The sequence below is a fragment of the Papaver somniferum genome, chromosome 1 (genome assembly GCF_003573695.1).
Source record: "Papaver somniferum cultivar HN1 chromosome 1, ASM357369v1, whole genome shotgun sequence".
NCBI lineage: Eukaryota > Viridiplantae > Streptophyta > Magnoliopsida > Ranunculales > Papaveraceae > Papaver > Papaver somniferum.
Window position 1 is genome coordinate 71270417 of NC_039358.1, and position 23127 is coordinate 71293543.

Here is a 23127-nt window from a genome sequence, read left to right on the forward strand (position 1 = left end):
GAAACTAATTAATAAAATACTCATAATTATTAATTTTAATTAGAGCAAACCACAACCATTGATTTATCTTTCCCTAGAATGCATCCTGACCGCTCTTTATCTAGGCTAAGTTGTCGATTAGTTCTAATATTAATTCACAAATCCCATGTATGAATTTTAAATTGAACAAAATTAGGTCATCAATTCATTTATTTCAATATATGACACATGTCTTTATCGATCGTGCTAAAAACCGCCAACCACTTCTTTCACGATACAACGTTATCCATATTATAATGACACAGAACTATATTTTCCACCACTACTCATTAGCTTCCAACGCCACTACTTCTTCCACCACCTGGGGCGGAGCCAGGATTTTTAGAAATGGGGCAAGTTGCAGGTGCAAAATGGACTTTGTATCCCATTTTATGATAAAAATACGAAGAATAATTACAATTGAGCTTAGCTCCGCCCTTGACCACCACTAATGTTTCCGCCTCACCACTTTCTAAGGACTTCTACTGCTTGCACCACCTACTACCCCCATTAATGTCTAATAATATTATTTTTATCAAAATTATTTATATTAATTTTTTTTTTATATATCATCAATTTTTTTATTAGAAAAAATATCAATTACACAAAGGAGTTTTTGGTCGGCAACCGAGCAACAAGCTGGGCACCAACTCCATTTTGAATAGCAACACCCAATTTATGAAAAATAAAAAAACCTAAGCCACTACCAACATCATTACTAATTAAGCAATTCTTAAGACGCTTGAAAAAACAAATAAAATCCTCACTAAGATCCCCTAGAGTAGTGAAAGCCAAAACACCTAAGCCGTAACCATGCGATTCACATTCACCCAAGTATTTATTACGCTTGCGTGAAACAGCCCTCGAAATAGCCTGGCCTGGGACGAAAGCACGAACACCATCGCCAGCGAAAGGTGAAACACATGTGACATCCATACACACATCCTTGCCGTTTTCCCAATTGAGCACCAAGATATCAGCTGGGCGAAGATCTTTGTTATTCTATGACACCAACCCCAAGGCAGCCTCTTTGCGCGCATGAACACCAGCTTTGTAAAAAATGTCAGCTATTATATCACGGACTAAGTCATGACGAAACTTAAGACCAACATCTTTGGCACAGTGGAGCGCATGATCGCCAAAAATGTCCATAGGCTGGGATTCGCTTCTTAACTGCATCAAAATAAGTGACTTCCAGGGAGTGCATGGAAGGGGGGGCAGTGTCATCGACGCAATAAGTTGAAGGCAAACCACAAACCTGAACGAAGTTCTGAAGAGCCAACTGATAAGCAACACCAGTGTCCGTTGAGAACAAGCTACCAAGAATCACTCTACGTACGGACATAGTATGACTCTGAGAAGCAAGGTAACAGTAAGTGAGAGTACCTGACATAGTGTATATACCGAGGCCTCCGTCCTTAATAGGAAGGGTAGCTAATCTCTGCTGCAAAGTCCCAAACCCAGCTCCATCCCCCGTGATTAACAACCTCAAGTACTTAAGTAAGTGATCGTCAAAAAAGTCGGAAGCCTGTTGAAGGGCCGCAGGATTGGTGGTACGCATGGCAAAATATAACCTGGAAACACCAACACAGTTACGAAGGAGCAACATCTCACTCTTAGGGTCTTTGAGTTTTTTGATAGCGGACATAAGCTGAATAGTCTTGTTCACCCTACTTAGCATCATATCACTCATGAAATCCAAATCCAGACTCACAGGACCACCCAAAAGCTTAACTCCCTTGCAGGGCCTGCAAATGTTCTTGGGGAAAACACCTTCAGCAATGCTACGAGGATCAAAAGTAGGCTAAAAGACTTCAGTCTTTTTGATGTTAAGATGTAGGCCCCTACTCGGTCCTTCGGAAGCAATAATACTCAAAGCCTTGGAAACCTCCAGGGTATCACCAATGATCGTACCATCGTCAAGGTACCAAGCGTGCAAATCGAGCTTACATCGAGAAGCAATGGACTTCACGAGGGGATGAAGAGTCAAAGCAAACAAGAGGGGCCCGAGAGGATCCCCTTGCTGAACCCCAAGTGCTGAAGAAAGGATGTACTGGTCGTAGTAAAGTTTGGTTGGCCTAGCATAACAAAATTCAACCCAACGAGAAATACCTGGACAATGAAGCCGGACCTCTCTGATAAGGTGAGATCTGCAAACCAAGTTAAAGGCATTCGAAAAGTCAATAAGCATCATTGACATCTTATCGGAGTGTCCTCTCAACTCTAGCAACCCGTTCACTGCGTGAAGAATACTTTCCCCTCCAACCGGCACCCCAACTCCAAATTGATGGTCGCCTAAGTAAGATGACATGGCTTTACCGACGGAGGAGGCAGCCATCTTAGAGACCAAACGGCGCCAGATAGTACCGACAGCTATAGGCCTAAGCCAGCCCCCAGGTTTGAGAAGAGGCGTAAGAGGTGCACTAGCAATAAGCTCACCTAAAACCTCAGGGCACTTGCCTGCCAACCAAAGGTTCACCACCCCAGTAATCGAAGCCAACAAATCTTCTGCAACTGCTGCAGCGGCACCACTCATCGCGTCGACTAAGTATTGTGCATGCAAACCATTGCACCCGCAAGAAGTATCACGAGGGAAACTCTTGATTGACCCCCAAACAACCCTTGAATCGACCATGACAGGGTCGCAAACGAAGTCATCTTCTGGAATAGAAGGTGGTGGCGCTGCTGGATGCTTAGATTGAAGTTCAGCCAGCGTATCCTCACTGCGAGGAGAAATCCCGTTCGAAGACAAGACGTGAATCGCTGCAGCATAGTGTCCAAAACCAATCTTCTTCCGGAAAGCATCCAAGTTTGCAAACTCTGGTTTCTTCTTGTTGTCCCGTTGAGAGCGCTGATGGCAAGGCTGTTGAAGTAGCTTAGAGATCAGCGTGTAACATCCCCCAGGCTCCTTCCAAACCAAGAGAGCCTGCTGAATGACAGCAATTTGAAGGCGCTTCCTATTGCTCGATCGTTCTTCAGCTGAACTTTTGGCACGAAAACGCGAAAGTGTGCAGATTGGTAGAAGCAATAAACGTATCCAACCAGTCAAGTCAGATGGCTTACGAAGCACACAGTCAAGACACTCCTTCGAGGTACGGGAAAAGGCTAACCCGCACTTGAAAGGGATGTTGTTCACGGTGGAAAACTGCCTTTGGAAGACAGCATTGAGCAAGTCAGGAGACAAGGAGAAAGCCTCATCCATCACAGTGTCATTCTCAAGCCTGATTGAATTGGCCTCTACTGATGCTTCAGCTGAAACCGAAATAGGCGAGTCTGCCATAGCTGGCCTGTCAACACCGTGAATGAGGAAGTCCGTGGAAGTACCATTGAAGGGGCCAGCGATAACATTACCATGAACACCTTCAGAGCCTTTACAGGATGACCTCCAAGCATGCAGAGTCATGCATTTGGAGCAAAGCCACATTCACAACTGCAGGAGCAGTTCTTCCCAAGCACAAAAAGTCTGCAAATCTCTAGAGATGAGGTCTTTGTGTGTGTCCTTGTTGAACTCCGAGAAGAAGTGTATATCCTGTAAATGACGGATAATAGATCCCCTGGCATACCCTCTTCCGTTAACTCCATCTCGGCATTTATCAGAATTTTTCAAAGGGCAATGGCAAAACCCGTTCTGAGCAGCATCAACCACAGGTGAATCCTGACATTGCTGAGAAGAAGAAGGAGGCAAACCGGGTGATGGCGAGGGTTTCTGGGAGGAACGGGTAGCAGGACGAGAAAATGCAGACATGATAAGCAAACAAGCTACAAAAATCCTAAGCAGCAAACCCTAAGTCGAGGGAAGAAGAAAAAGCCGATAAAAAAACAAAAATAACGTGGTAAAAAGCAAAGAAAAGAGAAAATGGAAAAGATGGGAGAAATCAAAAACCGGAAAAGCCATGGATGAGACCAATCCCTTGCAAAACTCTAGCTTCCAATCGCCAGAGCTTTATATTAATGAAAAAAAAGTATTTATTAAATTAATCAATGGAACATTTATAATGAAAAAAAGAAATATATCATTTATTAGGAGAAATTAGAGCAACAATAATTAATAAAACACTGTTTAATATCTAAGTTGAACAAACCACCCCATAGATTTATCTCCCTCCCAGATAAATCTGGACTGCTCTTTAACTTGCCTAAGTTATCCGAACTTTGCTTTATAATCTAGATATAATCTGTGATGGTCAATTGCCTGAATCTCTACAAAGACAAAATCAGGGTTTAATCTTGACGGAGAGAATGAGCAGTCACGGAGCCTTGCCAGGTTGGTGTCAGTTTTCTCTCTACTCCATGGATTTGTATATTTTTTGTGCTGGTAGAAATAAAATTATACTTTCTTCGTTAATTAAGTTAATTTGGTGCGATGCAGATTTGCAAGGTTGCTCTTTTGCCACAGAAGAAGAAACAGAAGTAATAACGAAAGAAGAAGCAGAACTGATCCATAGATTCCTCCGAACTCGTAATTTTCTTTTTATTGCATATTATTTAAATTGCACATACCAAACACTACATGATTCCACAATCAAACATTTCAGTGTGAAATAAATCCTCGGTTTTCTTTTAGAGATTATTAAAAATCTTGCTGCAACAAAATTAATTCGTTTGCTTAGGTTTTTCCTTTCCTTTTAGGATAAATCCGTTTGCGTTAGCCCAACCTTTTGGGATTCTACATACCCATTTAACGATATTGTAAGCAGGAATTGATTTTGTAATTTTGGTGCTAGTAAATTCATGAGTCTTCATTTGAAACGCAGGTAATGATAGGATAAACAGAGAAGCAGCAAGAATGGGCCAACTTTTAACTGATGAACAAACTTCTAAAAGTGAACTTGTTCAAAGAATTGGATTCCCAGCTGGTAAATTTCTCTACTCCTAAACCACCTTAATTTTCTTTGTATTTAATCAATTTTATATTTTCATCATGCTAGGATTGCAAACTGTGGTTAATTGTACTAGATGCTTAGTTAGGCTACTACTTATGATACAGTTAAACACAAAGTGGATTGTTCGTCTCTCAACTACAATTATACCAAAGGCGTGACTGAGACAACAGCCAGTACCAGTTAGTGATTAAATAATTTGGCAGTCGATGTCTGGTTCTGTAATGTTTATTCTCTGGCTCTGTATTTCTTAGGTCAGTGGTTAAAGTTCACATGCTTGTGTGTCAAACAGGGCCGGCCCTGAGATTTTGCTGCCCCGAGGAAAAAATAAAATTGTTGCCCCATGGACAGTTCGTCGCTGTTAACCGATACGTTAATTTCTAACCCATCTGGCGATGATGATCAAGTTTCAGTTCCTTATGAGATGATTTAAATGATACGAACAAGACTTTATACACCATGGGGATTATCTGCAGGTATAAGAGTTACGGATTGTTTTTCCCTGTTTATCCAGGATAAGATATCAAGGGTTGGAATTAGTAAACCACGATCAAAGTTGTTGATCAGTAAACGTGGTTGAGTAAGAATAGGATCAAGAGGTAGTGGTCCGTTGGATCTCAGCTATAAATACTTACTCTTATACCTGGCTAATTTGATCCATGCTTTGTAAAAGAACCGACTTATCCAAAATCCTCTCTACAACTTTAAGAATGATGCAAAAATTAACTCATCCCTTTTGGTTTACTTTGACGTAGATCGCTTCAAGAAACGCATCAAAATCTTACTTGCACATGGTGGACAACTCCTACATTGGCAATTACGATGGGGTATGTTTGCTTAGAGTACTCTGGTGATGTTTGTCTTACGTACTATTCTCCAATGTGCGAACTAATTGACTTTTATAGGTTTCTCGGCTTATGGAGAGAGTGGAAGCGACCTTCATCAAGCACTTTACGAACGCGAATCGTAGGAAAGGCATAAGAATTGTGAGACCAGCAGTAAAGAGAGAAAGGCATAGAACTACGTTTTCTTTGGGTATGATTATTCATTTTCAAGTACTGAACTTAGATTTTCTTTTCGTTTTCAAGTACTGAAGTTAGATTTTCTTTTCATTTTCAAGTACTGAAGTTAGAATCTGGTACAGTTAGCCAGCTCTACAATAGCCAGTCTCTGTTAATGTACTACTTTGGATTGAATGCGTCTGTAGACACTAAGTGCATGCAACTGTTTGAATGTGGTTTTAGGTTTCTTTGCTGGATGTGCATTAGCGCTCTTGGCATCTCTTATATCAGTTGTACGTGCTCGCAACATATTAGGATCACCAGGAAGTACTCTATATATGGAATCGCTATTTCCCCTTTATAGGTAAAATCAATCCAAGAATGTAGTTCTCGTGCTTTTAGTAAAATCTGCATCTATTCAATTCTTGTCAAATATTCTTAACAGCATTTACATTTTCCTATTTTGCAGCTTCTTTGGGTTTGTTGTCCTTCATATGCTCATGTATGCAATTGATGTTTACGCTTGGAGACGTTACCGAGTAAATTATCCATTTATATTTGGATTGAAGCAAAGAACTGAATGGACTACGGGGAAGTCTTCCTCATAAGCACAGTTCTAGCAACACTAGCGTTGTCAATCGTACTCATGAACTTAGACATGGAAATGGACAAGCATACCAAAGATTTTCAGATCCTAACTGAGTTGCTCCCTCTTATGTTGCTTACTGTAAGATACCATCTCTTTCTTTCCGAGTTAATGCAATCCAACAGTAATCAAATGATGAACTAACATGTAAATATCTCTCCGTGGCTCTGTGCAGTTTGTGGTTCTCATTATAGTTTGCCCCTTCAACATTGCATACCGCTCAAATCGATATTTCTTACTTGTGTGTTTGTTCCATTGTGTTTGTGCTCCTTTTTACAAGGTAAGCAATCCTAATGAATTCCTTTGATATAGCGATATCGATAGCAGCGAACAATCTATTGATTGTTTTCTATGTGCATGTCTCTCCTAAACCCAGGTTCTCCTAGCAGATTTTTTCTTGGCAGACCAGTTAACTAGCCAGGTAAGATCATTTTTCTTGATTCTAATTATATTTCACAATGCTTAGTCATCAACACTGGTTCACGAGTAAACCTTCGTGTTTTTTTGCAGGTCGAAGCATTAAGAAGTATTAAACACTACAGCTGCTACTATGGTGGAGGAGGTTTTATATCCAGGGATAGCACTTGCAAAAATTCAGATCTTCTTAAAATTTTCAATTTCATCATACCCTCAATACCATATGCATTCCGTGTATTTCAGGTTGGTTCCTGTTTCATTCTACTAAAAATATACGTATCTAAATACCATGAAATATCTTTGACCAAATGTTGTATGTTGCAGTGTCTTCGACGTTTAATTGAGGAGAAAAACTCAGTGGAAGGATATAACGCATTAAAGTACTTCTCAACCATAGTTGGTGAAGCCATTAGAACAGCTTATAGACTGAATAACTCAATGACATGGTTCATACTCGCATTGGTCAGTTCAGTAATTTCGGCTGTTGTCAGCACTTACTGGGATATAGTTATGGACTGGGGACTCTTCCAGAAGGACCCTAAGAACCGTTTTTTGCGAGAAACTTCTTGTCCCACAACAAAGTGTATACTTTGGAGCCATTGTAAGTTCTAGACTGACACTAATTCTCAAATGCTAGCTAGAGGTTTTAATGTTTAACAATATCAAGGAATTTGAATGCAGGTATTGAACATATTGCTTCGATTTGCCTGGTTGCAAACTATATTCAACTTTAAACTTCCTTTTCTACATATGCAAGCTATGATCACCATCTTTGCTTGTTTAGAGATCATTCGTCGTGGGATATGGAATTTCTTCAGGTTCGTACGATAAATCACATTGTTTTTATTTCATAGACTGTTTTAGTTCTGTTTGAATGACAATGAGAATCGTACCAAATATACGTGGATTAATGTATCAGGTTGGAGAATGAGCATTTAAACAATGTGGGTAAGTATAGGGCATTCAAATCAGTACCACTGCCTTTCAACCATGATGAAGATGATGAAGATAAAGATGAGTAAAATTGTACTATCAAACAATGGCCGGAAAACATGATTGACCATGGGTTTGACCGGTGAGCAAAGCAGAATTTCTGTGACATTAAAAGTTTCGGGAGCTAGAATAGTACCTATCTCAGAGTGCTTTTGCACGACTTGTGTATTTACACCAATTAAGAAAAAAACATTTTGAAACATTTTTTTTTTCTGTAAATAACTGTAATATTTTTTTTTTTAAATGCCAGGTTATTAATAGCCATTCAATTGATCCATAATCTCTGATTCCTTAAATTTCTTCGATTTGTAATTTCAAGACTAGATGACCACCCTGCACAGTGGGCGGCCGACAGACACTTTAGACCTGTTTACATCACTCATCGTCGTCATCGAAAATTCTAGAGCAAGACAGCCATAAGAAATGAGTCCTTTGGACCAGACCAGTTGTTACAATAAGTTGAAATAGCTTGAATTAGCTGTGATATACCAGGCCCGACCTTGAGGCAGTAAACGGGAAAAGATAAATGCGTGTGTAGAAAACTTAAATTTTTCACTCGCTATGATTCATAATTTGGATAGGTTCTGGGGACAGAAACAAAATAAGTAGTAATGGCACTGTAGCAGTGCATACGATAGAGACGTACGTGAGTAGAGTTTCAAGAGTCTCTCAACTAACTATTGGAGAAAAATCTGATAGAAAAAGTGAGATAACCCTAACCCTAGTCCTATAAATAAGAACGTGCATTCTCATTCCCACCACCACTTATAAGTGTCATCTTTTTGTTATCTCTTCTTTTTCAGAGTTGTTCAAATGATTTTTTTTTCTTCAGAGTTTGAACAGAAACAGTAGCTTCGTTTAATGGCGATGTTGTTCCATGACTCTGATGCTTTGCCTTTAGTTTGTTCGGTTTTTCTAATGTTGCTATTTTTACAATTGTCATTTCGAAATTTACAGTATATTTTATGTATAGTTCATTTACGCCCACTCTGAAGTCTAAGGAAATGCTGTTTGATATTGTTTTTCTGGGATTCGGATTTTATATATAAGGTTTTCCGGTTTGATATTGCTACTAGTCTACATTCCAGAAGCATGCCATCATTTTGAATTACAATGGACCGCCTCCGCCGTGGCAGTGATCCGTTTTGGGGTCTCCCAGAACTTGTTATTCAGCGGATGTACGAATGGATATCTCGTCTCTAGATCGTTACTAAAATCATCATCAGACTAGAAGTAGTTACTTATACTTGGAACTTACGGTGACGGCCTATAGACGAGGTTTAAAGTGGTACCAGCCACCAAGAGAAACGGAAACGGACTAGTCACATCCGACCCTTCCTGAATAACGAGTTCTAGGAAAAACCACCAACAGTATTTGGATCACTACCACGGCTGAAAAGGCCGAGGAGGATCCAGATATATCCAGTCATCTACCGGTAGGCATTTCAGTTTTATTGCAAACTGTACTTTGATTTAAATTTCCTTAATGTGTACAACTTTACACTGCTTTGAATATCATATACCATACTAAGTGAAGGTTCAAATCGTCATTTATGCCTCGATGATGTCCATCTCATTCCAATTAAACTAAAGTTGGCTTGATCTCTTAGATACTTACTCGATATGCAGCCAAACTTGTAAATTTTATTTTTTGTTTTGTTTTGAAAATAAGAAGAGAATTTTGGATTTGAAATAGTTTAGAACATAAATTAATTCTTGGTGTAATTAAAAAAACAGGTCCACTATGGATGACGGACGGCCTAAGTTGAATAATGGGGGAAAATGACAAAGTTGCGTTTTGGGACTCTGTCAAAAGTAGTTGACCAGGTCAATGAACAAGAAGCAACAGCCCAAGCTGAAAAAGTGTGATTGTGAGGCACGCCGCTGTCTAAAGTCGATGGTGATCAATGGATGTCTTTCAACTTCAAGTATATAGGATTGAATATGTCAATCACGAATAAAAATATAATCGAAAACTAAGCATCAACAGATTTTCATTTCTAATGTGTTCTTGATCGAATCAATGTTATATAAAACTTGAAATCGATACTGTTATTATAAGATTTCTTTCTTTTTGTTGAATCCTGAATTTTTGTATACTCGCAACTTGTATCAACAAGGATCTAATCATTTTCTAACAAGAATCTTGCATAGAAGCCTTGAACCTCTGCTTGAACGTTTCATCCTGTCCAACTTTCTAACACTTCTGTGTAGGATCTTTAGTTTGCCCCGCAAAAACAAGGTTGTCAGTTGTTACAAGGTGTAATCAAGTTAAGAGGACTAGAATTCAAACATCTTTCTCTTGTGAATCAACAATACCTAGAGTTATGGCTTCTTCTTCAAATTCTCAAGTTTTAAACATCACTACCCAAATGAAAGAGACTAGAATTTGCGATACTCGACATCTGAGACGTGCAGTTGGTACTTCAAGGGATATTTCAGCTGGTTCAGAAGAATGGAAGAATACATTAATTGGAAAACTTCACTCAAAAGATACAGTTGAGACTGATACTGTAAGGAAAGAAGTCAATGTTCTGTGGAAACCTTGCAGAATCATGAATATGCGTGGTCTGGAGAAGAATATTTTTCTATTCAAGTTTACAACAAATGAAATAATTGAAGCAGTTCTTAAAAAGGGTCCATGGAATGTGAATAAATTCCATCTGAATCTTACTAAGTATGACCCTTCTATTGCAGTGAAAGATCATGATTTCTCACATCAGGAAAGGAATGTACAATTCAAAAATATTTTTCTAGAGCATCATGCAGTTCCTGTCATTGATGAAGCTTTGGTTGAATTGGGTCCTAAAATATGGACTAATCCAGAGAACTGCAGACCTGATTTTGGTTCCATGATTACAGCAAGAGTGAAGATTGATCTCAAAAAGCCTATGCACAGAGGTGGTTGGTGGAACACTGCAGCTGGTGGTGTTACTTGGATACGTTATCATTGGGAGAGACAACCACATCAACTTTGTAAGTCTTGTTTTACTATTGATCATAATGATGAGGAATGTGATAATACTGCGCTGGACCTAAAAATCAGAAGGTATACAAATGCAGAATACATAACATATTGTCATAATCTGGCAAGAAGTTATGGGGTGGAAATCATTGATGATTTAGATCAGCTGCTGCTACAAGTGTGTGAAGCAAGTAGAAAACAACAGGAAGAAAAGGAGAAAGCTGAGAAACAAGAAGAAGCTAGAAAAGCCAAGAGATCAAGAAGTGATGAACCAGATGATGAAACTATTGGTCACAATAATGGATCTACTGATACAATGGAAAAATATGATGGTATGGAGCATGACTTGCCTGAGGAGGGAGAGCAACTTGCAAAAGAGTACTCTCATGACATGAATGAGGCCACTGTCAATCTGGTAATGTTTTTATCCAATCCCAAATTATCTTCTATATTTTAGTTGTTTTAAAACAAGATTTTTGCACTTTTTCAAATATGAAAATATTAGCTTGGAATGTCCAAGGCTTGGCCAAAAATTTCACTAGGGATCAATTGTTTGTCTTAGTTAAAAAACAATCACCTGATTTCTTGTTTCTTACTGAAACCAAGCTTGATAGTGATAGAATGATATCCTTAGCAAATTCTTTGAATTACTGCAATCATGTTCAAATTGATAGAGTGGGCCTAGATGGAGGTACCATTCTTATGTGGAAGGACGGTATTCATTGTGAAGTCCAAGATATCTCTAATGACATTATTCATGTAGTAACTAGATTCAATCCTAGTCAGCCATATGTTCTTATTTCTTTTATGTATGGGTCTATATATTTTGATAAAAAGAAAATCCAATGGGAATTCATGTTGAGAATTAGTGAGAATATAGAGCAACCTTGGTTAGTGATAGGTGATCTGAATTTTCACATTCATGAGTTTTCTGAAGCTTCAAATTTCTCCATAGAAAATAGATATGTTCAAAACAAAATGAATGTTTGTGTTCTTTTGGATCTTGGCTATGTTGGCAAGAATTATACTTGGACCAGTAATAGTTTTGGAACAGGAAGTAGAAAATCTAGAATTGATATGGCTATAGGCAACACTTATTGGTGTAATTATTATCCTCAATCCAAGCTTTGCCATTTAGTTCAAGTTGGATCAGACCATTGTCCAATATTATTAGTTCTTGAGAATATCATTAGAAATAGTTGGAGACTTTTTAAATTCTTTGCTATGTGGATGAAGCATTATGCTTTTAAAAATCAACTTCAAATTGCTTGGAACTCAAATACCAATGGGTCTCCAGGATTTAAATTGATTGATAAACAACAAAGAACCAGAAGAAGATTATCTCAATGGAACAAAGTTGAGTTTGGGGACATTGATAGAAATATTAGTAACCTACAAACTCAACTTGAAGCTGTCCAAAATGATGTTTTAAATGATTCTCAACATGACAATATTGTGTCTCTCACTAAGAAACTTGATGTTTGGTTCAATATAAAGGAAGATTTCTACAAGCAAAAATATGGTGATACTTTTATTACCGAAATGGATCATAATACAAAGTATTTTCACATCTTAGCCAATAGAAGAATGTTTAGGAAAAACATTGACTGTCTTTGTGATGCTAATGGTATTTGGTTTAATGAAAGTGAAGATATTGCTAATATGCTTGTTACTCATTTTGAACAGGTTAGTAAAACTGTTAATCCAGTTTTTACTGATATAACTTTTGATATAATACCTACAACCATTACTGCCCAGGATAACTCTCTCTTAACCAGAATGCCTTCTATAGAAGAAATTCATCAAACAATAAAGAATATGAGTAATTGGAGTTCTCCCGGGCCTGATAGTTTTCAGGCTGGTTTTTATAAATATAACTGGGATATTGTAGGTAAAGATATTACTACTGTTGTTCAATTTTTTTTTGAAACAGGATACATGCCAAAAGAGTTTAACAAGACTTATCTTAGTCTGATCCCTAAATCTGAAAATGCTAAGAGCCATGTAGATTTCAATCCCATTGGTTTGTGTAATACAGTTTACAAGGTGATTTCTAAGATAATTGCTGATAGAATTAAACCTCATCTTAAATATCTTATATCCCCTTACCAAGCAGCTTTTGTACCTGGTAGAGATATACATGACAATACTATTATTGCTCATGAGATGATACATACTATGAAACACAAAGAGAGTTACAATGGCACAATGGCTTTAAAACTTGACCTTTCTAAGGCTTTTGATAGAATAGAGTGGTCTTTTCTTCTAGGCATACTTAGACAAATGGGTTTTGATGATAAATTCTGTGGTTTTGTTAACCAATGCATTTCTACTACTAGTATCTCTGTTTTGCTGAATGGTTCTCCTACTCAAAGTTTCTCTCCTTCTAGAGGTCTTAGACAAGGTGATCCTTTATCACCCTATCTTTCCGTTGTGTGTATGGAATTCTTATCTATATTGCTTTTAAATGCTGAAGCTAACCATTGCATTTCAGGTGTTAAAGCTTCCAGGAAATCACCAGGTATCACTCACCTTTTATTTGCTGATGATATCCTAATTTTCACAAAAGCTGATATGCATAATATAGCTGGTATAAAGAGTGTTCTTGATTATTTTGGTAGTGTTTCTGGTCAGATGTTGAACTTAGAGAAGTCTAGTGTCTATTTTAGTCATAATATTAAACCTAGTGCTAGAGATATTCTTTCTAAGGAACATAGTATGATTGAAATGAAGGATACTGATAAATATCTGGGTGTAACATTATTAATAGGCAGGGATAAAACCAAAGCTTTCAATCCTCTTATTCAATCTTTTGGAACCAGGTTAAAAACTTGGAAAGGTAAGACTATGAACCATTCTGCAAGAACAACCATGGTAAAACATGTGTCTTTACCAACTTATCAAATGAGTTGTTTTAGAATTCCAAAAAACATGCTAGAAAAAATGGATTCTATTCAAAAACATTTTGGTGGGGGCATACTGATAATAGAGGTCTTTGTTTGATTGGTTGGAACAAACTAGATACACCAAAAGCTTTGGGTGGTCTTGGTTTTAGAAATCTTGAGCATCTAAATACTGCTTTGTTAACAAAATTAGCTTGGAAGGCATGTAATGAGGAAAATTATCTTTGTATGCAGATTGTTAGAGCCAAGTATGGCAAAGAAGGTAGTTTACTTCATGTAGATAAACTAAAAGATGATTGTTCTTGGCTTTGGAGAAGCATCTTTTCTGGTATTGAGATTGTGCAAAACCATTCTATGTGGATTTTCCAATGTGGTACCAAAATTAAAATTTGGCTAGATAATTGGATTATAGGTTTCAATATCCACCTATCCCAACAGTGGGAATATCTAGCATGGTTTCTATTACTTTTGTTTGTGATTTGTTTCTCCCGGGAACTAGAGTTTGGAATGAACAATTGGTTAGTGTTATTTTTGATGAAGAAACTTCTAATGCTATTCTTAATATGAATGTTCCTAACACATGTGAATATTACTTAGTTTGGAAACCAGATAGACAAGGTAAGTTTTCTGTGAAGAGTGCTTATAATACACTCTGCTCCAATCATGTCAATAATTCCATTATTAATGATCATATACCTATAATGGTCTGGAAAAAACTTTGGCAGACAAAGGTTCCTCATAGAGTGCAACTTTTTATCTGGAAATGTTTGACAGACATTGTGCCTGTTAGGGGTAAGCTTGCTATGTATAAACCTGAAATAGAATCCCACTGTAGTTTTTGCAACTATAGTACTGAAACTACTAGCCATTTACTAATGGAGTGTACTTTTGCTACTTCTCTGTGGAATGCCTTGAACGTTAACATTGTGGATGTTTGTTACAACTTTGGTTATATTCAGGATTGGATTATATCCTGGTTTTATACAGATGATAGTAGCAGTACTAGTCATACGACAGATTCCTATGTTATTAAACTTATGTGTATAGTTTGGTACATATGGAAAGACAGGTGCAACATGATTTTTCAGGGAGTATTCTTGCATAGCACTATTACTAGAATTAATAATCTGATATCTCAATGTAACTTTGTTAATGCTCCTACTAGCAATGCTAATAAAAATAATATTCTTCCTAAGGTTTGGTTTCCTCCAGAAGCAGGTTTTATTAAAGTTAATATTGATGCTTCTTACATTTATGAAACTAGAAGAGGTAGCATTGGACTGATAGTTCGTAACTGTGCAGGAAAAACATTAGCAGTACAAGGTTTCAACTTGGAGGAAGAACTGGAAGCTGAAGTTGGCGCGGAACATTTTGGATGTAAAGCTCTAATGAAGGCAGTTGAATGGATAGAAGAGAATGGTTTCAATAAAGTCATCATTGAGACAGATTGTGAGAACCTGGTGAACTCAATTCATAGCAATGAACCACAAGTGCATTGGTTTAATCACCATTTAATCTTATCAGTCAATAAAAAGCTTTTAGTTTGGTTTTGCAAATTAGTTAATAGATTAAGTAACGGTGTAGCTCATGAGTTGGCAAAAAAGGCTAGACTTGATACTAATAGTTTCTTTTATGACTCAATCTATCCTCCGGATATTGTTAAATGGATTGGGGATGATTATGTACTTCTTAAAAGAATCTAATCAATAAAATTCTTTCTTACTCCCTCCGTTCCATTTTACTTAATGTTATAGAGTTTTTCATGCAGATTAAGGAACATCACAGAGATTTAATTTTTTTTCCAATTCTACCCATATTAATACCTTTTAAAAAAAATTAATGACCTAGTTTTTAGTTTCTAGATTCTAGTGAAAGTTACGAATCCCATTGTAATTACTTGGAATGTACCAAATTTTTACAGATTAAAGTATATATCCTCCATGGGAAATATTTAAAAATTATTTATGTGTTGATTACGATGAGAATTTATGCTCTGGTGTGATTCCAAAACAAGAGTAAATCAAAAAGAAATTGGGGAAAATATTAAAACTTTCATCTATTTTTAAACAAAAAATAAACCCTAAAACATCAAGTAAAGTGGAACAGTGAGAGTAGTATAAAAAAAAAATCAAGTTAAGAGACCCTTGTAATTAGAAATCATAAAGGTCACGGGCTGGGCCAGTTCATTTTTGGTTGGAACACCGAACACGTGTATATTCTTTTCAGCTTCAATTGAACGCCACTTCGCAGTAATTATAGCCACGTCTTTCTCTGTCAAGAAAGCGCAGACACCATTAGACCAATTTTCTTGAAATTTGAGAGAGAGAGAGAGACAGATATCATTGTTTGTGTTCTGTTGGAAGAAAAGTTTGAGAGAGAAAGAACGGGATGTCGACGCTAGTACCTCCTCCTCCGATGTTATTCAACCCTCGTGATGATGCAATGCAACTCTACCGTGCTTTCAAAGGTACAATCTTGAGACCAATTCGCTATTACAAATACTATTTATTAGCCATTTCATTATGGGACTGATTAATCTCTTCGAATTTTAGAGTCTAGGTTTTCAGATTTTTTTTTTGCATTTTGGTGTGTGTTTCCGTGACCGGTTATGGGTGCTGCGGTGCACGGATAGCTTCCGCTGAACGATTGAGATACTAAATGTGCTGGGCTGCTCGCGTCTCATATAGGATATCAGTTCCTATTTGGCATGTTTTCTGGAATTGTTTCCGAAATGGGGCTGTACGAGTAGATGTTTGTTGCATTTAATAATATATACAGATGACACTAATGAATCGGAAAATACAATTAATTTCAAATGCACACGATATTTGATAATTTATGCTTCATAAATAAAATTGGTTTGTTCATTACAATCTTTTACTTATGAGATATGTTTTGGTTCTCTAGGATTTGGTTGTGACACTCCAACAGTTACTAATATCCTTTCTCATCGTGACGCTACCCAGCGTGCTTTAATCCAGCAAGAGTACAGGAATTTGAAAGGTGAAGAGCTCACAAAGCGTTTGTCTTCCGAACTCAAAGGTGACACCAAGGTACGTATTGGAACTACTGGAACAGTCAATAATTGATAAAGATGTGAGGGTCTTGGTTTTAAAATACAAAATTGTTTTACTGATTGAAACCGTTGTCTTGCATATTCATTTGTTCGATTTAGAATGCTGTTCTGCTCTGGTTATATGATCCAGCAGGGCGAGATGCAACAATAGTAAAGCAGGCATTTCTTGGAAACACTGTCGATCTTCAATGTTTAACTGAAGTAATATGTTCTCGTACCCCATCCCAGATACAAACATTTAAGCATATATACTACTCAAGATATTATGTTCAGCTCGAGCAGGATATCCAAAGGAACACAACAGGGGATCATAAAAAGGTTAAGTCTCCCTCTCTTTATCTGACATTCTGAACAATATTTTGATGCATATGTCTTATTTATACACTTCATACATTTACATATCTTATTGTAATGAGTGTGTTAATGTATACTCATGTGCATAACTGGTTTCTGCAGCTTTAGCAATTAGATTTTCTCTTGCAGAAAATTTCAATAAATTCATCTAATACGGTAATACCGAACACTGTGATGCAGTTGCTGCTTGCGTATGTAAGTGTACCAAGATATGAAGGACCAGAAGTTGATCGATTGTCAGCAGAACAGGATGCCCAAGCTTTATACAAAGCTGGAGAGAAGAAAATAGGGACTGACGAGAAGACTTTCATCCAAATTCTTAGCGGACGCAGTCGGGCACATTTGGCTGCTGTTAGTCATGCTTATCGCAGTATGTATGGAAAGTCACTCGTAAAGGTATTGCTATACCTTTTTAATTTATCCCTTACTCTCTTCCTGCTTGAGAAATTTGATCATTCTGATGGTATTATCTGATCTCAGGCAATAAAGAGTGAAACATCTGGAAAATTCTTGTTTGGTCTTTTGACAATTGTAAGATGTGCAGAAAACCCCGGCAAGTTCTTTGCTAAGGTATTCTGCTCTTTATTACATTAGTTCTTGTGTTTGCAATCCTATTGCATCAAAGGAAGCTTTTTAACCTCATAAAAACATGCAGGAGTTGTATAAATCAATGAAAGGCTTGGGAACAAATGAGGCAACACTGACAAGGATAGTTGTGACAAGAACTGAAATTGATATGTATTACATAAAGGCCGAATACCATAAGAAATACAAGAAGTCTTTGGCGGATGCTATTCATTCAGAGACATCAGGTAACTACAGGACCTTCCTTCTTAGTCTTGTGGGATCCTAGTAATTAGATTCCCCCCTTTGTGGAGTTTGAGCCAATTCCTCTGATTCTTCTTGGCCAAAGTCTCCCTCACCTTGCTTGTATATGGCTAACGTAGAGTCATGTGTGTGTGTGTCTCGCTAAAAAATCAACTAATGTTAAAGTGTTATTTTAAGAATTGTACCTCTGAGTTTGTGTCATTTTGATTCCCTTGATACGCTAATGGTAATGTAAAACAGAAAGTAGATTGGGTGCATTCCCTATACAGGAATTCTAATGTGAAATTTGTAATCTTGAACGAATTGAGAGACGTGTTATTTAGCTCGATGTATCCTTGTGGGTAAGAAAACTAGTGTAAACAAGTTTTTGATTTCAGAATAGAGAATAAATTTTTGTTACAGCAGGGGATGACACTTTATAAAGCAAGAAATTAAATAACCTATGCTTACAGGTAAACAAGAGTGGCGACCTGCTAGTTTTGGTACAAAAAAAATCAAATAGATTCTTTCTCACATATGCTATAACACAAATGGCATAAATGTAATAGAATACACTTAGTGATTGTTGGCTACAATTCCTTGTACTCCCCCACAAACTATACATGAGGACTATGGAGAAGTTTGCTCTGATGAAACAAGAAATCTGGAGATGGGAGGCCTTCAGTAAAGATATCTGCTACTTGCTCTTCAGATGGGACAAATTGAACCTCAATTATACTAGCATCCTACATTTTACTCTAATTCGATGTGTGTTTACTCTAACTTAATGTGCTTCCCCCTGGAATGATAGATGGATTCAGTGCTAAGCTTCTGGCACTCAAATTATCACAAAACAGAAGAAAAGATTTGGATAAAGTTACATCAAGTCTTCAAGTAACATAGAGATTCACATTACTTATGTTGCAAGGTTAGATAACCGTTTGTACTCTGCCTCAGCTTAGGATTTTGTTTCTACTCCCGGCGACTTTCGGCCCATTAGTTTTAGTAACACAACTTATAAAATTATTTCAAAAATCTTAACTAATAGACTAAAACCTTTACTTCATAAACTAATTTCACAGAATCAATCTGCTTTTATCCCTGGTCGATTAATAACTGATAACATTATAGTTGCTCATGAAATTCTCCACTCAATGAAAATATCGAAAAACAAAAATGGAAATACGGCGCTTAAAATTGATTTATCCAAAGCATTCGACAGAATGGAGTGGGACTTCATTAAGGAAGATTTATCCAAAACATTCGACAGAATGGAGTGGGACTTCATTAAGGAAGTCCTAATTTCCTTTGGATTTTGCAATGATTGGTGTCAGCTTATTATGCAATGCATAACTATTACTTCTTTCTTTGTGCTTTTAAATGGTGTTCGTAGTAAAAAATACTATGTCACTAGGGGTCACTTTCTTTGTGCTTTTAAATGGTGTTCGTAGTAAAAAATACTATGTCACTAGGGGTCTGACAAGGAGACCCCCTCTCGCCCTATTTGTTCATTATATGCATGGAAGTTCTATAAAAAATCATATTAAAAGCTGAAAAAGAAAAGCAAATTCAAGTGATCAAAGTCTCTAAAACTGCTCCCTCTATCACGCACCTCTTCTTCGCTGACGATTGCTTTCTATTCTCTAAAGCTAATCTCTCTGAAACTAAAAATCTTCCTAACATCCTGAACTTTTTTGCAGAAATGACTGGGCAGGTCATTAACTTCCAAAAATATGGAGTTTACTTTACTCCTAAAACCCACAACAGACATTGTAAAATCATCTCAAAGATCCTGGAAATTAAAAAAATCTCTAAAAATGATAAGTATCTAGGGACACCTTTGTTTTTCAACAAAAATAAAATTAATAGTTTTGAACCGCTCCTAAATAAGTATTACGCCTCTCTACAAGGCTGGATTGGAAAAATGTTTAATCATGCTGGTCGAACTGTGTTAATCAAAACAGTTCTTAGTGCTTACCCTAATCATCAGATGCAGTGTCTTGCCTTCCCCAAGAAAACTCTTGATGATCTTGATAAAGTTCAGAGAGACTTTTGGTGGCAAAAGAAAAATAAAAAGAAATCGTATTATCCTATAGCTTGGCCAAGTATTACAAAAGATATTAGACAGGGTGGTCTAGGTATCCGAATACCTTATAAACGTAACCTAGCCTTGATCACTAAGCTGGCTTGGAGATTAATTCATAATCATGATCAACTCTGGGCAAAAATCTTAAAGCATAAATACTTTCGTAATCATAACCCTTTGGTTAAAATCAGGAAACATAAGATTTCGTGGATCTGGTCTAGTATTAGAAAAGGCCTGGAAATCATTAAGTCTAATTATATCTGGCAAGTAAATAACGGAAGAGAAATTAATATTTGGTCTGATATTTGGATGCCTAATCAGACCCTCTTAGGCCAATTAACATTGATGTTAATCTTTCATCCAAGGTTTGTAACCTTATGGACAATAATGGCAATTGGGACATGAGAATAATATCAAAATATATTGACAGCTCTGTTCATAATGTTATAAATTCTATTACTACTAATATAGGAAAACAAGATAGAATTAGATGGCTTTAAACGAGATCAGGAGAGCTCACGACTAAATCAGCTTATAACTTCCTTACTAACCTAAAAATCGATACTGATGAGGCTGCATTCTGGAAAAAAATATAGAATTTAAACTTGATGGCTAAAGTAAATATGCTCTGCTGGAAAATTGTTGCTGGTGCTCTTTCGCTTGGTCGAAAAATGTCCAGATATGTTAAAGATTCTAATCCTTTTTGTTTACTCTGTGACTGTCATGCGATTGAAGATGAAATGCATTTGTTTGCTCACTGTGCTTTTACAAAAAAAAATAAAAATAAAAAAACTGGGATTCATTTGGTTTGAAAAACATTTACTTATTTAGAGGTCACAACATAAAACTTTGGTCTAAATTTTGGATGAACAATAAAGTTTTCTCTGGCAGTCATGATAAATTTCTTTTATCATCTGGTCCATTTGGAAATTCAGAAATCGTGTTTCATTTGATAAAATTATGCTAGTCCACCAAAATCTTATAGAGACCATCAATGCCACCTATCAGAATCCTACTACCTCCAATACAGCTTCTGATAAGAAGACACCAAAATACAGAGGAATTAGTGACAAGGTTTATAATATTGAAGACTTCAGTTGCTATGACTGGCTAGTTTATTTTGATGCTGCTTTAATGGAATCTGATCTTACAATGGGATACGCCATTTCAATTGTGGACAAAACAGGAAACATGAGAGATTGTCGTGCAAGCACAAACTGGGCATCTTGCCCACTAGAAGCAGAAGCTAAATCTGGAAATGAAGCCTGAGATGGTTAAAGGAACCGAACCTTGTTAACTGCTGCTTAATCAATGATTGTCAAACGCTGGTGAAGGCTGTAAATGATGTTTCTACTTCTGATGACCTACCTTGGAGAGCTCTCAATAGCATCTACAGATGCAAATTTTCCTTTTCCTCTTGTCATTTGGTTTCCTTTAAATTCAGGACTAGAAAGTTTGTTGATTTAGAAGACAAAATCGATAAAGAAGTTAGAACTAAGCAAATTTCCTATTTCTCTACGGAGAATATTTCAATTCATGAGAAATCTGCTTTTCTAACAAAATTTGATCTCAAAGTTAGACCTTGGTTCTGTAATGTAAACTTTAGTTGTTAATTAAATAGACGTCTTCTTCTTATCAAAAAAAAAAAACTTAGGATTTTGCAATGGTTGTAAGTTTCTTTGAAGACCATGGAACTTGAGATTCACCATGAAAGTTACAATAACCAACTGTAAACTTTCTTATAGCTAGACACCCTGCCCAATCTAACTCAGAATATCCTATCAAAGAATAATCATCACCATGTAACACAATACCACAACCAACAGATCCTTTCAAGAATTTGAGAATTCTCTTGACAAGTTGAAGATAAATATTGATGGGTGCTTGCATAAATTGACTGACATAACTGACAACAAAAACTTTGTCTGGTCTTGTAATTGTAAGTAGTGTAAAGAACCTGTTAGAGCAGCGCTCGGTCGAACTCAAAAGTTTTTCCATCTCAAACTTGTTGTCAATGTTAGATGTACAAAACTATATCTTGATTTCTAATCTACTAAAGTCAAGTCTTTGTCTATGATTAGAGTATGCTAGTTGAATATCAGACATCATTGAATAATCCTATAATATTGAAGATTGAAGAACAAACGAAGACATTTATGAGAACTTCATCAATAAAGAGGTATGTTAAGACTGGCATATCCCATTTACTCGCGATATTTACTAGTCAATCTTATAACACTATGTCGTATGATTTTCGTAGAATTAATATTACAAAGAAGAAAATTCGAGTTCAAGCTTGTCTTGGTTAAACTCTTAAAATGTGATTCAAGCAATGAATGTTCATAGATCCTTAGCGATCTTGCTTAGCAAAAATTTGTTGTTCACAAACTATTTTTGCTTCCAATTGGTCATTTAGAAATTTACCAAGCAACAGTGCATATTGTCTGGTCATTGAAAACGTTTAAAATTAAATATGTGAGAAAAGAAACTAAATTAAATATGCGAGACAAGAAACTGCTTGCGATGGGTAAACAAACTTGTATGTTTTACCAAAATTAGTCTGAATTTTAAGAACTGTATAGGTTCGAAAACCCGGTTTGCAAACCCTTTACATCTGAGTTCGGGAATGAGGTAGGTTCGCAAACCCAGTTTGCTAACCCATACCATATGACTTTCGCGAATTGTTAAGGTTCGGGAACCCTTGTGGCGTGAATTTCGCGAACTATCAAGGTTTGCAAACCCTTGTGTGCTGCCTTCGCCAACTGTCAGAGGTTTGCAAACCTATCCAATTCCAGTATTAATAGAAGTACACGAACTATTCTACATGACTATGTTCTCTTTTGGTACAATTCTCATAGACACTTTTAAGACAACTTTAGATCATTGATTAATCTTCAGTGTTATTGAACATCGGTAGTGCTTGCAAGTTCAAAGGCTACTTAGAGCTACGAACTATCATTGTGTATGGTTCCAGAACCCTT

At 36.8% G+C, this 23127-nt stretch overlaps 2 protein-coding genes and 1 long non-coding RNA gene across 10 annotated transcripts; all 3 read left to right on the forward strand.

Moving 5' to 3' along the window:
* The first annotated feature begins 3812 nt into the window (after nt 1-3812).
* LOC113290308 (phosphate transporter PHO1 homolog 8-like) lies at nt 3813-8219 on the forward strand. 6 transcript variants are annotated; one of them, XR_003331590.1, is made up of 15 exons: nt 3813-4282; nt 4388-4477; nt 4773-4874; nt 5006-5080; nt 5191-5374; nt 5654-5725; nt 5804-5933; nt 6143-6263; nt 6369-6626; nt 6721-6825; nt 6922-6966; nt 7056-7205; nt 7287-7563; nt 7644-7780; nt 7882-8219. XR_003331590.1 is itself a non-coding variant. In XM_026539924.1 (14 exons), the coding sequence occupies exons 8-13, from the start codon at nt 6480-6482 to the stop codon at nt 7694-7696; spliced, it is 777 nt and encodes a 258-aa protein (XP_026395709.1). In that variant the 5' UTR covers nt 3845-4282; nt 4388-4477; nt 4773-4874; nt 5153-5374; nt 5654-5725; nt 5804-5933; nt 6143-6263; nt 6369-6479; the 3' UTR covers nt 7697-7780; nt 7882-8219. The 6 variants fall into 6 exon arrangements, 5 of the variants coding, with proteins under 5 accessions (XP_026395709.1, XP_026395713.1, XP_026395708.1 ...); XM_026539924.1 differs by lacking the exon at nt 5006-5080 and having other exon boundaries at nt 3845-4282; nt 5153-5374; XM_026539928.1 differs by lacking the exon at nt 5006-5080 and having other exon boundaries at nt 3845-4282; nt 5158-5374.
* Nucleotides 8220-8734: 515 nt separating this feature from the next.
* LOC113330251 lies at nt 8735-10037 on the forward strand. Its single transcript, XR_003350129.1, has 2 exons — nt 8735-9391; nt 9693-10037. It is a non-coding gene; the product is annotated as an uncharacterized LOC113330251 (long non-coding RNA).
* Nucleotides 10038-16100: 6063 nt separating this feature from the next.
* On the forward strand, nt 16101-18457 carry LOC113290335 (annexin D5-like). Of its 3 annotated transcripts, none has more exons than XM_026539948.1 (6): nt 16101-16290; nt 16731-16876; nt 16999-17217; nt 17434-17649; nt 17734-17823; nt 17909-18457. In XM_026539948.1, exons 1-6 carry the CDS (start codon nt 16212-16214, stop codon nt 18104-18106), a joined length of 948 nt encoding a protein of 315 aa, XP_026395733.1. In that variant the 5' UTR covers nt 16101-16211; the 3' UTR covers nt 18107-18457. The 3 variants fall into 3 exon arrangements, with proteins under 3 accessions (XP_026395733.1, XP_026395745.1, XP_026395738.1); XM_026539960.1 differs by having other exon boundaries at nt 17128-17217; XM_026539953.1 differs by having other exon boundaries at nt 16111-16290; nt 16790-16876.
* Nucleotides 18458-23127: the final 4670 nt, after the last annotated feature.